At 35.6% G+C, this 13,544-nt stretch overlaps 1 protein-coding gene across 1 annotated transcript; it reads right to left on the reverse strand.

Moving 5' to 3' along the window:
* Window positions 1–1,081: 1,081 nt before the first annotated feature.
* LOC124441614 (fibroblast growth factor receptor 2-like) lies at window positions 1,082–13,544 on the reverse strand. Its single transcript, XM_046992089.1, is given in 18 exon segments — window positions 1,082–1,894; window positions 2,565–2,664; window positions 2,860–2,956; window positions 3,314–3,354; window positions 3,440–3,513; window positions 4,385–4,507; window positions 4,953–5,143; window positions 5,215–5,253; window positions 5,256–5,324; window positions 5,832–5,960; window positions 5,963–6,065; window positions 6,152–6,351; window positions 6,694–6,987; window positions 7,523–7,831; window positions 7,929–8,198; window positions 8,649–9,020; window positions 10,210–10,303; window positions 13,343–13,544. Coding segments are annotated over 17 exon segments (2,664 nt in total). The 5' UTR covers window positions 10,301–10,303; window positions 13,343–13,544; the 3' UTR covers window positions 1,082–1,732.

Raw genomic sequence — 13,544 nt, forward strand, 5'->3', positions numbered from 1 at the left:
AGCCGTAAAATCTCTTTTACAAGTATTAGCCATTTCGCTCTCCTAGATAATTCTAACTTTCCAAATGGAAAGTGCCTTGTTACACTTTTTATGGTAGAGCGTGTCTCAGAAAAAAAGCATATCCAAATTCGAAGCGCTTATTGTGTGTAAGTTACTGAATGAACGGCCGTAGTTTTGAAACACTATGAACAGCCTGCACGCTAAATATGGCGACAAAGAATGTCATGTTGTTTGTAGCATGCAGAAAAGTCTTGGTCAAAATCGCATCCTTTCACCTCAGCTCTGGGAATTAAGTACCAGCGATTTGAAAACCAGCTTTGTTTGGTTCCTTTGTGACTACAAACAGAATTAAATGTTGGTATCCTCATGCGGGTTACATTATCAATGTTTATGTAGATTCGGTTATCACAAAGAAGTCTTTCAAAAAATTTTACGATAGGGTCCTCGCTGGTAGTCAACAGCCATCGAAACAATCTGACCAACTGTGTAACATTCTAAACAATTGTTTGTAAATGAGATTCATAAATAGTTAATAAATGAATGTTAGTTTTTGACATCTTTGTTATTAATTGGTTTTTCTTTAGTGAACCTGACACAGAGGTAAAAAAATGCTAATTTCGACATGTTTGCATAGGATGATAAATGATAATTGGTCTTTGAAGATAACAAAAAAATTACGGTCGTTCATTACGTAATTTATGACCAGCAAAGGATCGAATTTGAATTACGTTTCTGAACAGAAATATCACTAGTCCATCCCGCAAAGATAAGTCCAACCAATCAGATTTTAAAAGTTAAGTTTGCAGTTCTATCTTGGCTTTGTAAAAATTTTATTTTGGCCTATTTTCTTTCTGTTATGAACGCTTTCACGTTTCAGTTGTTTGTCATTCAATCCCTTTTATAGAATCTTGTCTTCAGATTTAGTGCACAATTTTTGAATGAATTATGAGAATTCGACATTTTTTTAACGACGATAAAAACCTTGCTCAACTCTTTATATAGCTATACTCGGTCTTTTAGCGATACGGCAGAGTTCCGAAATTCTGTGCCAAGCTGATGTTACGATATCGGGATGCATTAATAAAATATAAAAATTTATTGGGTAAAAAATCATTATATTACAAAAATAGAAAAATACTTTGCATACATGCCGAACATATTCATTCATTAAAAGCTAAAAAATTCCATTAAATAACTATGGCTGATAGTTGGGGGATGAACATATCAATTGAATAACGCATTTAAAAACTTATAATTTTCACAGTGGTTTCAATGGTAGTATTAATATTTGTAAAATGACGTGCCATATCGAATCTTATCTTCTGGCAAGAGATATTTGCGCTAACCCCAAAGCTTATGGGCATTTGAATTAATTGATGTGAACAACAGAGTGCACAATATGCCCTTTCCGTCCCGACCCATACCTCCTAAAAGCAATTCCGCGTGGAAGTAAACAGTGTAAGTGGACTGGTTACATAAAATTATCTTAAGATCAATGCAGTTGTGCTAATTTATAAAATAGAAATTAAGAAGTGCTTGTTTAAAATCATCGGGCCCTCAGAACGTAGAATGTTTCTTGATACAACTTCTCTTCGCTAATTGTACACCTGATCACGGGGCCGACATCTAAATTCCTAGTTTCAGTTTCGTCATTGGAGTAATTAAACAGAAAATTTGCATAATTTTCGTTACCGACGACGAATAAGTTGATTTATGAAACTAAAAGACTACTTTATGACAAATTATCTTTCATTAAAGCCTCTTTCTCATTCTCACCATCCTTTATATAATCATTTTGCTTTGTTAAAGATCCGCTTTTACTTCCCTCTGACACAGTATTGCCATCAAAATTGATGTATAAATGATCATCGTATGTTCTCATGTTGATGTATTCCTGTTAAAAAAGAAGACATGCATTATTGACATATGTTCGTCTGCTGCAAACATACTTTAATGGGCATATCTGGGTCTTTGAGATGCAAGAAATTTATTAATTGTATAAATTATGTTTAATCATTCAATAGAATAAAATATGAATTAATAAAAAACGAAATTTCGACATTTTGTCACAGCTCTTAAGCTAATGATAATAACGATGCACTCCAATGTCCATAAAAATATTTGAACAAAGGCCAAAGCCATGATCGATTCCTCGGACCAGGAGTTGAGTTTCAATGAAATTGGTTTTTGCATCCTATTCCTCTCTCATTTAAGAAATAAAAGATGTTTACTGTGTTTGCACAGGCTTATGCAAACCGAGGAGACTTTTGGAAGAACTCGAAAGCAGAACAGTGCAAGAGCTGCTCGAGAGTTCTCACAAACGTCTCCGAGGTAGTTCGAAACAGACAAATTTAAAGTAAACGTTTTAATTTTTCCTGTAAAATGTATTCATGATCGATTTGCAAATTCTCTTTGACTGATTGATTGTTATGATTGATTTGATTGGTTGAACTCAGATGTGTTTTGCACAAGATAATGCAAACACAGCTCTAGACCAATCACCGCACGCGTTTTATTGTTTTTATTTTATAAATTGATATGTGAACAGGTAAATGTTTACTTACAAAATCGTCGTTACACATTCGGTCCAAGTAACGGGCGAGCATTTCAAAGTTTGGTCTACGATGAGGTGCGATATGCCAGCAATCCATCAAAAGGTTATACCTAGTTAAAGAAGCGTAAAAAATCGTGAAGCAAAGCAACAACCATCGACGATGTATTTGAGTTTTTCTTTCTTCGCACATAAAATATTAAATCACAAATACGGATAGAAGTTAAAACATCAAGAAGAAAAATCTAAGATTTGCAACAGCGATGGACAATAGAAAAACAAGAAGCCAAATGGAAAAGTTTTCATACAATTCGTCACTGCAATGCTTGGGTTTGTCCATTCTCATTCCATTCTGTAAAAAGCTGACAACTTCTTGCGAGTTCATACCAGGATAAGGAGATGCACCTGCAAATGTATGAAATACACGAGGTTCAAAAAGAGGTCAAGCCAATGCAATCGCAGGCACATGTAAAATTTTTCAAAGTACATTGTAAAAGCTTATTGTTGGATAAAGCAGCAGTAGTCTAATAGCGTAAAGTTTGCTAAATTTTCACGCTGTGCAAATTTTTGTGTTGACTATATAGATTTGGAAAGAAAGGAATGATGTGGATGTTTGGACTTTTAGTAGCCTTGGCCATCTTTCCTCCACAAAATCTTTTGCAGCAAGTGAACTGTGAAAAATTTGCATAGTATGGTAGGCCACGCCACAACTATATATTTTGAAAATGTTATAACAATATTTTAATTCATAATTGGCAGTACCGAGAGTAATGATTTCCCATAACACGATAGCAAAAGACCATCTGAATAAATAGATTTTGAACAACGTTAAAATCTATGACAATACAAATGAAAATGACAGCGTAAAAAATGTAAAAATAGGCATACACATCGCTCTTTGTTGTCGAAATTCCATCTAATAAGGATTCAATAGCCATCCATTTGATAGGGAATCGTCCACCCTTAAAAAATCATTCACCATTAGTCAACTATATTTTACTTTCGCAAATCAAAATAAGTGCATTACAGCAGCATTCGAACAACGGTATATAAGAGCTATAGCAACCACGCAGTTGATGCAATTTTCAATAACTTGGTTAGCGCACCACACGAGAGAGATAGGAGAATTTCACGTTGGACTTAATAAGTGACTGATATGTCAATCAACTGGATGAGTTATTTCAATTACACTATAGTCTATCAGAAAGCAGTTTGTGATCTACAATGAATGGCAAATTTTTGTCACGAGTGTTATTTTTAAAACCCGTAAATTGCCAAAATTTTATGCTGGAGGTAGATTAATAAACTTCTATGAACAAAATCGAAGTTGATTTTACAATAGTTCTCAACTCCCTTTTGAAATAAGATCATTCAGTTCATTTTACTGGGGAAAAGCCCCTTTGTATATCTTTACTATCGTACACCAGAAACGAACATAAGAGCTGAATTACATAGAGAAAACTCCTTTTCATAATCAGTGCGTTGGTCGAAGAATAAAGCAAAATCAGCATCATTATAATAGGCCTTTATGTTTTAAAAAATCAGTGGCAGATCCATCATTACAGTTAAAATAAATCACAACAGCCCAATTTTATATTCGCATCATTTTAAACAATAATGCAACTGATGTGAATTTCAAAAGAATGCAATTGTACCACTGGATCTTTTTGAAATTCAAATGCATCTTATAATATGTTGTTGTATTTTATATTATCTTATATTGGCTAAAGGAACAAACTATACGATTTTTTTAAATAAAAGGCTATAATTCGCCCGAAAAAAGACTAAACATATACGAAATGTGTGTTGTAACTTTCTCAATAAAATACGAACCGCTGTTTTACGAGTATAATGATCTTCGACGTATATGTCTCGTGCGAATCCAAAGTCTGAAACTTTGCAAATTTTGTTTTCATCAACCAATATATTTCTTGCCGCCAAATCTCTGTGGATAACCTGCAGAAGAAAAACATTCCATTGATTTCGGAAGGCGGACTTCGGAGAAATAGACGGGGAAGAGACTGAGCTCACTTATGATGGTTATCCGTCTATCTGATATTACCACAGATAATATACGGGGTTGGGGCATGTGGGGTGGGGTGTGTCAGAAGTAGGTGTGTCAGAGGTGGGGTTTGTGAGAGGTTGTGTGTGTGAGGTAGGGATATGAGAGGTGGGGTGTGTGAAGTGGGGGTCGGTGGGTACTGAGAAACCTGAGAACTTCGTTGATTAGAAAAAGTTGTGTAGATGATAATGTGCAAATATTATTTCTTGGTTACTCATGGCCCGCAATCTATTTTCTCGGTCTGAAATGGCGATTTCAAGAAAGCACAATTTATACGTTTTCAATAAGTAAATTCTTCAATGCTCCATCTTCTGCAAGTATTCATAGGAGTTTCCACACCTTTAAATTTGCGAGGTGCGCCATTCCTCTGGCAATCTGAGTACCAAACATGAGCAACTCATTCGAAGTCAATCTTGATGACGGACGCTTATAACAATCCAAGTAATACTGATCTCTTACACCACGACTAGCTCGAAGAAAGCTTTGAAGGTCACCATAGGCACAAAATTCGACAATGACCATCAACGGTTCTGAAAAAACAGAAAACGAGTCGATTTCGTTTGTGGTGGAATACACTAAAGTATGAACAAATGTATAATACCTGATTTTGTACAGCAGCCCATCAAATTGATAACATTTTATGAGGTTCAATCAGCTTCAACAACTCCAGTTCAGCAATGAGGTCTTTTTTCGAAGATGCACTTTCATTTTCTGCAAGCAAATTATAACTGAGATGGATGCTAGATTTCTATAGCAATATTATGTAAAAACTGTTATAACAACTATTACAAACACAGTCACTCCATAATATTATCAATACAAAACATCAAAGATAATCACTACCAAGCTAAAGTAATATAAGATCAAGTGATCAACAACATCAACAACTAAAACAACATCAACAACATCACCATCACCAATATCAACAACAACATCATCAACAACAACAACAACATCAACAACTATAACAACATCATCAACAACATCACCATCACCAATATCAACAACAACATCATCAACAACAACATCAACAATTATAAGAACATCATCAATAACAACAACAACATCATCAACAACAACAACAACATCAATAACTATAAGAACATCATCAACAACAACAACAGCATCAACAACTATAACATAGAATCACCCCATGCAACCGGAATAAGCAGTGAAAAGCCATATGGAACAAACAACAATCATTTCTGGCCAAATTACCTTTAACAAATTTTACAGCAACGGGCGTGCTACCAGAGTTATAGCCGCTAATTCCTTCTGCTTCAGCTTTCATGACAATACCGAAAGCACCGGAGCCAAGTACATTTTGTAGCACAAGTCTCTCTCTTGAAATTCCCATTTATTTGAAGTAGTCAAATGAAGAACAACCCCAGTACCTGACCCAGTGTTAGTCGATAGACGGTCACCTTTCTGCAAGAAGTTTATCAATGCCGTCTGCAAAACGTAAAATATTCAGGAATTCAAGCCCTCGCGCTAATAGCTCAAACGTCAATTTGAAGTATTTGTCAAAAAATACTTACGGTGTCATCAGTTTCACTCTTTCCTACCAAACGCTGGGCATTTTCAGCCGCTTTTTTAGCGCTGTTTCGTTGTATTTGCCTCATAAATATACACACGACGATAATGGCAATAATAAGCACGAGAAACCCTCCTGCCACGCCAGCATACAACACAATTCTATCCGTTTCTTTGGCCTTACCCTTGCCGGTTGAAGGTGAAGCTATAAAAAAAGGAGAAGCATGCGTGTGTTAAACATTTGTATGGATAGAAAAAAAACAACATGGAGAAAGTAAGTCGCATGCCGATTAGTTGTAGAAAGACTAAAAGGTTTAACGTCGCATAAAAATTGAGAAATTCAGGATATCTACATTATTCAAGTTTGCAAGGTTCACTTGAAAAGATAACGCTGACTACACAACTATCTGAATGATCAACGTATTCCTGGGATATCCCTCTCATTCAGCAATTAATTATTCCTAATTTTAAAAAAGCAAGATGAGCAACATGAAAATAAAAAAAGAGTTTGCAAAAAGTTCCACAAATGTGATGAAAATATCTTTACCTAAGCCAGTTGTCTTTATTACTGTAACACTTGGATCACTCGGGCCGATTTCATTCACAGCGATCAACTGTATATGGTATTCTGTGTTTGGTCGTAAGCCGGTTATTGTGTAGACAGGGCGCTTTTCAATAAGTATAGGTATCTTTTGAAACTGACTTGTAGTGTTGTATGGCTTATATTGAATTGTCATTGACGTTACGGGCTTTCCACCGTTATTCTCAGCTAGTTTCCAGCTCAAAGTAATCTTTCTTCTGTACGAAACCACTGTCTGGATTATGGGAGCAGATGGTCTAGCTGTAAACATTATTTTAAGTTTAGGCATCAATTAGACAAATAAAGTACGCAAATATAGAATAAAGGGCCTTTGAAATTTGGGCAGTCAGACAATAGTTACTAGGTAAAATGACCAGTGAATCATTTTTCTAAATATTTCTAAACACTGTACATGACAAAAGATAGACAGTAACTACTTGAACAAAGTCAACTTTCGCAAAAAAATACACAGTGAAAATATGGAACTCAAATTTTCAGCTGTGCATAAGGCACCTCATCAAGAAATTATTGCTAAGAGACCATTTAATATTGAGAAAATGAGTGCTAAAGTGTTTTAACTCTTACAAGAGATGCATCTTATGATATGAACCTTAAATCAATACATTACAAAGTGACCAAAGAAATATGATTGAAGTAAAAAAGCGAGTTAATAAACATTAGGTCTAGTTAAAATGCGTGTTTATTTTATGATATATACTATGTATCATCAGACTTAAAATACGTAATATTCAATGTTTACGCTATTGAATGATATACGTGGCATTTTTACACTTACTGTAACAACGCAAATTTATTTTTTGTGGTTTGTCGTCTTTGCCTAGCATGCAACTGTAAGAACGTAGATCTTCTTTTTCAACGTCCTTTATCATAAAAAAACTCGTGCTATTTTCAAAGTAATGCTTCGTTTTCACTTGATATCTTCCTACTAAACCCTCTGCACTCGACAGCCTTTGCTCATAGCCCTTGTCGTCAATCCATCTCCATGAAAATTTTGGCCTTGGAAGACCAACAGCTACACAAGCAACGACTCCATCTTTTCCAACAGTCGCAAACGAGTCGCCATTTGATATGAATCGTGGAGGAACTGACAGGATACAAAACAGGTTCATGTACATATATCTAGACTAAGTCATATTAATCTTACAATACAGGTTGAAATATACAGTCATAAAATGGCATACCTGTCATATCAACAGAATATATTTTAGTATCACGGCCATATATATTAGTTGAAGTGCACTCGTAATCTCCCCGATCTTGCTGTCCGACATCAGATATGGATAACAAGCCAGTTGAATGCGTAAGTTTTCTGGCAGGCAACGGCCGACCATCCACTCGACGCCACGTGATCAAAGGTTTTGGAAATCCAGATGAAATACAATCCATGTTTAGTTTTTCACGAGCCTTTATTTTGATGTTGGCTTCCTTTTTTGACTCAATCTTTGGTTTTGCTGAATACGTCAAAAGATAAAAAAAAAGAAAACAAGTTATATTTAAAAAGATCTTTTTCTAGGATTCTTCCCCCTCCATCTCATGCACTTAAAAACAACATTAATAAACTCTTCACGCCTCATACACGACGTAGTAAGTCTTACTTAGGTCTAGAAATGGTAACACTACACAACAGTGCTGCTAAAGGTAGGCTTATCTGGCAGGAATGAGAGCCAGCAACTTCATGCGGGTCGCGAAAAAGTATTTTTGACATCGAGAATCAATCTTCAAATGCAAACTAACTTTTTTACTCAATTCAATACAAAATAACCTTGCCACTCTTTATCCCTCTCAATCCTCCTAACCCGCTCAGAAACAACTGAATCAAACGGGACTATTTGCAAACGTGAGTAACCAAAAAAGTAAAAAAAAAATAGGAAGAGAATCAAACCAAGTAAGAAAAACCTTACATTTGACAGTGATAATGTGGTCCGTCGATTCTGCGTAAGTCGCTCTTTTGCTTATCAACGATACTACAATACATTTGTATCGCCCAGCTATGTATCTACTTATGTTGTGTAACTTGATGTCGAACGTTTGGTCAATTCTTTCTGGTCGACCGCTGTAATATCGCCCACCACGTATGAGGACCGCTCTTTGTCCAAAACGTCCCTTAATGATGTCCAATTGCCTGTACATTGTACCAGCAATTTTTCTTTCTTCAATAGATGCGAACCATGACTTGCCTAAACTACCCTTTTGCAATCTCGATCCACAAGAAAGTATGACGCTCTCGCCTTCCATCACAGTAAAATTTTTCCCAAAATATTCTTTTCCATCAGCTACATTAAAAAGAAGATGACGTCATAGCAAAATATGTTGCGACGTATAACTTTACTATATATTACTATACGGCAAGCGTGCCTTAATTAGCTTAGAAACATTTTTGCCGCTCCATTTCTTTTCCGTGATGGAGGCATTCCATTACACCTTACGTAATTTTCAACAGAATGAATGAACTGAGTCACAAAAGGTATATAAAAACAGTGGCGTAGCTAGTCCGCAGATTTGGTACTGCTTTGCAAACGTTTCTATGTTCATTCACTGCAAAAACAATAGATTGCTAAAGAAACAAATGATGATAATGCTCTGAAAGTTACATAGCAGGACAAAACTTCCAATTCAACAATGGCGAGTTAACTTTGTCAATGTTGTCAAATGAAAATCGCTTCAGCAGTTTTTCCGTCTCAGACAAAAAATCCGTTTGGTTCTGAAAATCTAATGAACATCAGTCAACACAATAAGGTTTGACAGGACTTAAAATACAATCCAGATTTGGATTTTCGGCTCCACCCCATGCAAAGATTGTCGTTTCATGCAGTCCTCTACAGTGAAAAAAAGAAAAAGTTGGAAGTCATCGAGAGTAATGCATACCAAACTCATGCGCATGAGCAAAAGTATGCCATCGATAAAGAACGCGAGGCTCATTTTAATCTTAATTTCAAAGAAAAATTCAATTTCACAAAGAAAACAAAGCATTTCACGCAAAAAATTCCAAACATTTCTCGGCATGTCAAAAATTTCCTTCGGCGCTCATATCACCAACATGTGGTGTGTTTCATGAAATAAAATTTTGCAAATATTATCCATTTAACGTTTCTCTGTCTCAAATATAAACCTGCATGTTATGACATTTGGAGATGTCCCGTTTTTAATCAACCTACATGAATATGGAACTATTTTGCCCCCAAAGAAATGATTTTTATGTTTATACCATGAAACAAATGCCCTGAATTAAAAGAGCTTCATCAACTCTGATGCTCTTTTCAGCTTTCACATGACGTCATAGTTCGAATTTTAGGTTTGAAAGGGAATGTTATCATGTTGATGTATTTCGTCGCACAGTAATGATGAAAAAGTTCACATAAAACTTGAACGAAGTTACTCGGGAAATTCAATGAATACGATGGCCAGCATATAAACTAGCTTATAAAACAAGTCAATGAAGAAATTATGGTGTGTAAAACTAACCGTGTTCTTTTACAAGGTATCGGCTATCACCATTTACACATGAGATCCAAAGCGCGAGAAGGATTAGTATGTTTCTCGCAGTAGACTCCATATCCTGAAATGAATAAAGGTGACAAAAATTAAGACAAAAAGTGACTTAGAAACTGTGAATTTTTTACAAGTTCGGCAAATGATCAAAAAGCCAATTTCGACCAGCATTAGCTAAGTTTGAACTAAGGTCCATGAGATGGGTGCTGTATAAGATAACGAAGAAAAGAAATGAATAATGAAATGACTGTTTATGCACTTTTTTCACAAGTAATATAGTGTATGTGGGGTGCGATTTTTGGATTATGTGGGTTATGATAGAATATACGTACTTTACACAAGAGGCCAAAAAAGAGAAGCGAATGGAAAGCAAGGTGTTATGGCTATAAAGCACATAGCAACGCAACTCTTAAAGGGATGTTGACTTCCTCTTTCAAGTATATATTTGTTTAGGGTAAGGGTTAGGGTTTGGCTGATATTTTTAAATTAACTAACTCTAAGCGGCCAAGACACATGCTGTGCAAACGACCCATTGTTTGAGTTCTTGTGTACGTCATTTCGTGCCATATTTGGACTCTTGACGAATTGGTGATGCATCGTGAAACGTAAAATAAAGAGCTATAAATTTCTCATGATTGGAATCGATAAATTTTTCCTCTTTTAATTCTTTTTGGAGACAAAAAGAATACGTCATAGTAATTTTGAGTCATAGTTTTCCCAAAAATTACATTGTGAGTACATGTATACTGAAATAAAAACCAACAAATCATCATGTGAGTAACAGTTTCGATTCAGCGGAAGAGCATATAAAAGCAGCAGGGGAGGAAAGGGTGTCTCCGATGCATCCAGCTGAGATGGCAGACAATAGGTTTGTTGGAGCATTTCTGTTTTATGGTCAGGTCTACGTGGCAAAATAAGTGTGATGTACAATATAAAAACATTCGAGAAATATGAGTAATATCCTTTCTTTATAACTATATCTATTACGATGTAAAGGCGTTTGTATGAACACCCTAGTTAATGCAAGAAAATTGTTTTAGAAAGAAAATAGCACAATTCAGCGTTAGATACAGTGGAATTGAGTCAGAACTGCTATCTTCTCCACGTAGCTTACATAATTCATAGTTTTCTATACTCATGCTGCATAAATTTAAACGGAGAGAACAAAAACGACGATTCGCTATGATAACCAGTTTTGACAAACATCTACAGACGCAATTGATGCTGAAACATGACAAACATTTACATCTTCAACTGCAATTGCTGCAACACGAACGTCTTAAATTATTGACAAGGTGATAACATTAGATAAGACAAAACAATAAGTAGCATAACTCTGTTGTACATCGCTGACAATAACGACGACACTGCGACGAGTGAACGCAGATGTGAAATTCTAAAATCTCCCTGCTTAAACAAATAAGCACAAATACATGTGATGTTAAAGATCAAGTTAAATGACAGACAGCTAATGTTCAAGGTGGCTATTTCTTCGCTTTTTCCCCACATTGTGTTTTATTGTTACGAGTGTGACAATCACTGACCAAATTTAACGCGAAATTATTCTCAAAAAAATAATATTTGGTGTAATCACATTAGCATGGATTATGGAAGTTGATTGTGAAACTCCTTAAAATGCCATAGTTGGTTTGATAATTTCGCGACAATGGGGGTGAGTTCTCTAAAATCATGACTTCTGAGCAAGACAAAGCAAGACATGCTATCGCTATCGATGCACATATCTCCAAGGAACTCACATAATCGATTGTCAATCCTGATATAAATTTCCAATGAGTTCAGAGATTTTCTGGTAGTTTTTTAATACGGGAAATGCTTCCATATTTTCCGCAATATTATAATTTTTCTGTAAACAATTTCACACGTAATCGCGTCAGCATGATTCTGCAAGATTCTGAGTAATAGCAGCGACATGTATGTATCGCCATGAAATTTTATCTGTTTCAAAAACACAATAATCCTTTCCACTCCCCAAATATTTTACATCCAGACATAGTGTAAACAATGAAATATTCCTTAATGGTTTGTCAAAGTAAAATTTTCGTTAATCTTCGGTAAATGTGGTGTTATGATGGATGGCTGAAGACCAAGTCCATGCAGCCAAAACATTTTATTATCATCTTAAATTGAAAAACTCGGATAGCGAAAACGGATCCAACTCATTTTGCTAGCGTTTCTTTCATATATTTAGACTTGACCTTTCTCTTCAAATAGTACCCGCACTCGGACTTCTATTTAAATATGCGAATCATTTGGCCATTTGGCACCATTTAAAGTAACCCACTATGAATTAATCTGTTCGCTCAAGAAACGATAGAGTTAAAAATCATTTTTTAAGTCTCGATGTAAATACCGTGAGCGCAAACCAGCTGTTTTGTATTGTGTCACAAATCTTATAGTACTGATAGACGATAAACAGTAGCAGCAAACTCTGGCTAAAGAGTTTATAAACAAGATCCTTGAACAGCGTCGTAAATTATTTTAACACCATAATGCGTCGATTTTACTAGTCCTAATAATCGTCCTTTCATATAACAACTAGTAGAGTTAGCAAAACCGACGGGTGTTTGAAAAGCGCAAACAATAATCATGCGTAATTTTGTCACTGTGCCCAACAAGGTTTGAAATACAACCAGTCAGATCTATGATCACCTACCAACAAGTTGAACAAGCAACTAGTATTTGAAAATTGCTAGCATAGCTCAAATGAAAGACGCTAGGGTTAACATGTTAAAATGATAGCGCAACGGACAATCATTGAATTATAATTTCACTGATTAAAATGCACAGCGCATATCCATACGTACGAAAAACATGCTACCAGATACGAACTTTTCGTTGACCCCTGCTCACAGACCAGGTCCTTAACGTTAAAATAAATACAGTATCATAATATCCCTTTGTTTAGCTGTAGATTAATGAATGAAGCGATGACCGAGTATTCTAATACTAATTCATCTACACAATATTCAACAAGATGTGCATCGCTTTATTAATACAGTCAATACTAAAGTTGTACGTTGAGCTTTGCGCAATAAAAGTTGACAAGAACGCGAAAGCAAACAGGAGTAAATTTATGTAAATTTACCTGGACTAACCTTGGCGTGATGTGGCCAATGTTACCAGCAATGTATGCTATCGGAAAATCCCTACAAAAACATGAATTATAACTTGAAACGCGTCGTATGCAACAGATGCATGCGCCTTCTGATAAGAAAACGCAAAAACTAAAACGATTAATGATTCCGGAAGTTCGTGTAGACTTCGATTGCAACTTGAACAGACTGAAT

This window comes from Xenia sp. Carnegie-2017, unplaced genomic scaffold (genome assembly GCF_021976095.1).
Source record: "Xenia sp. Carnegie-2017 unplaced genomic scaffold, XeniaSp_v1 HiC_scaffold_1, whole genome shotgun sequence".
Lineage (NCBI taxonomy): Eukaryota > Metazoa > Cnidaria > Anthozoa > Malacalcyonacea > Xeniidae > Xenia > Xenia sp. Carnegie-2017.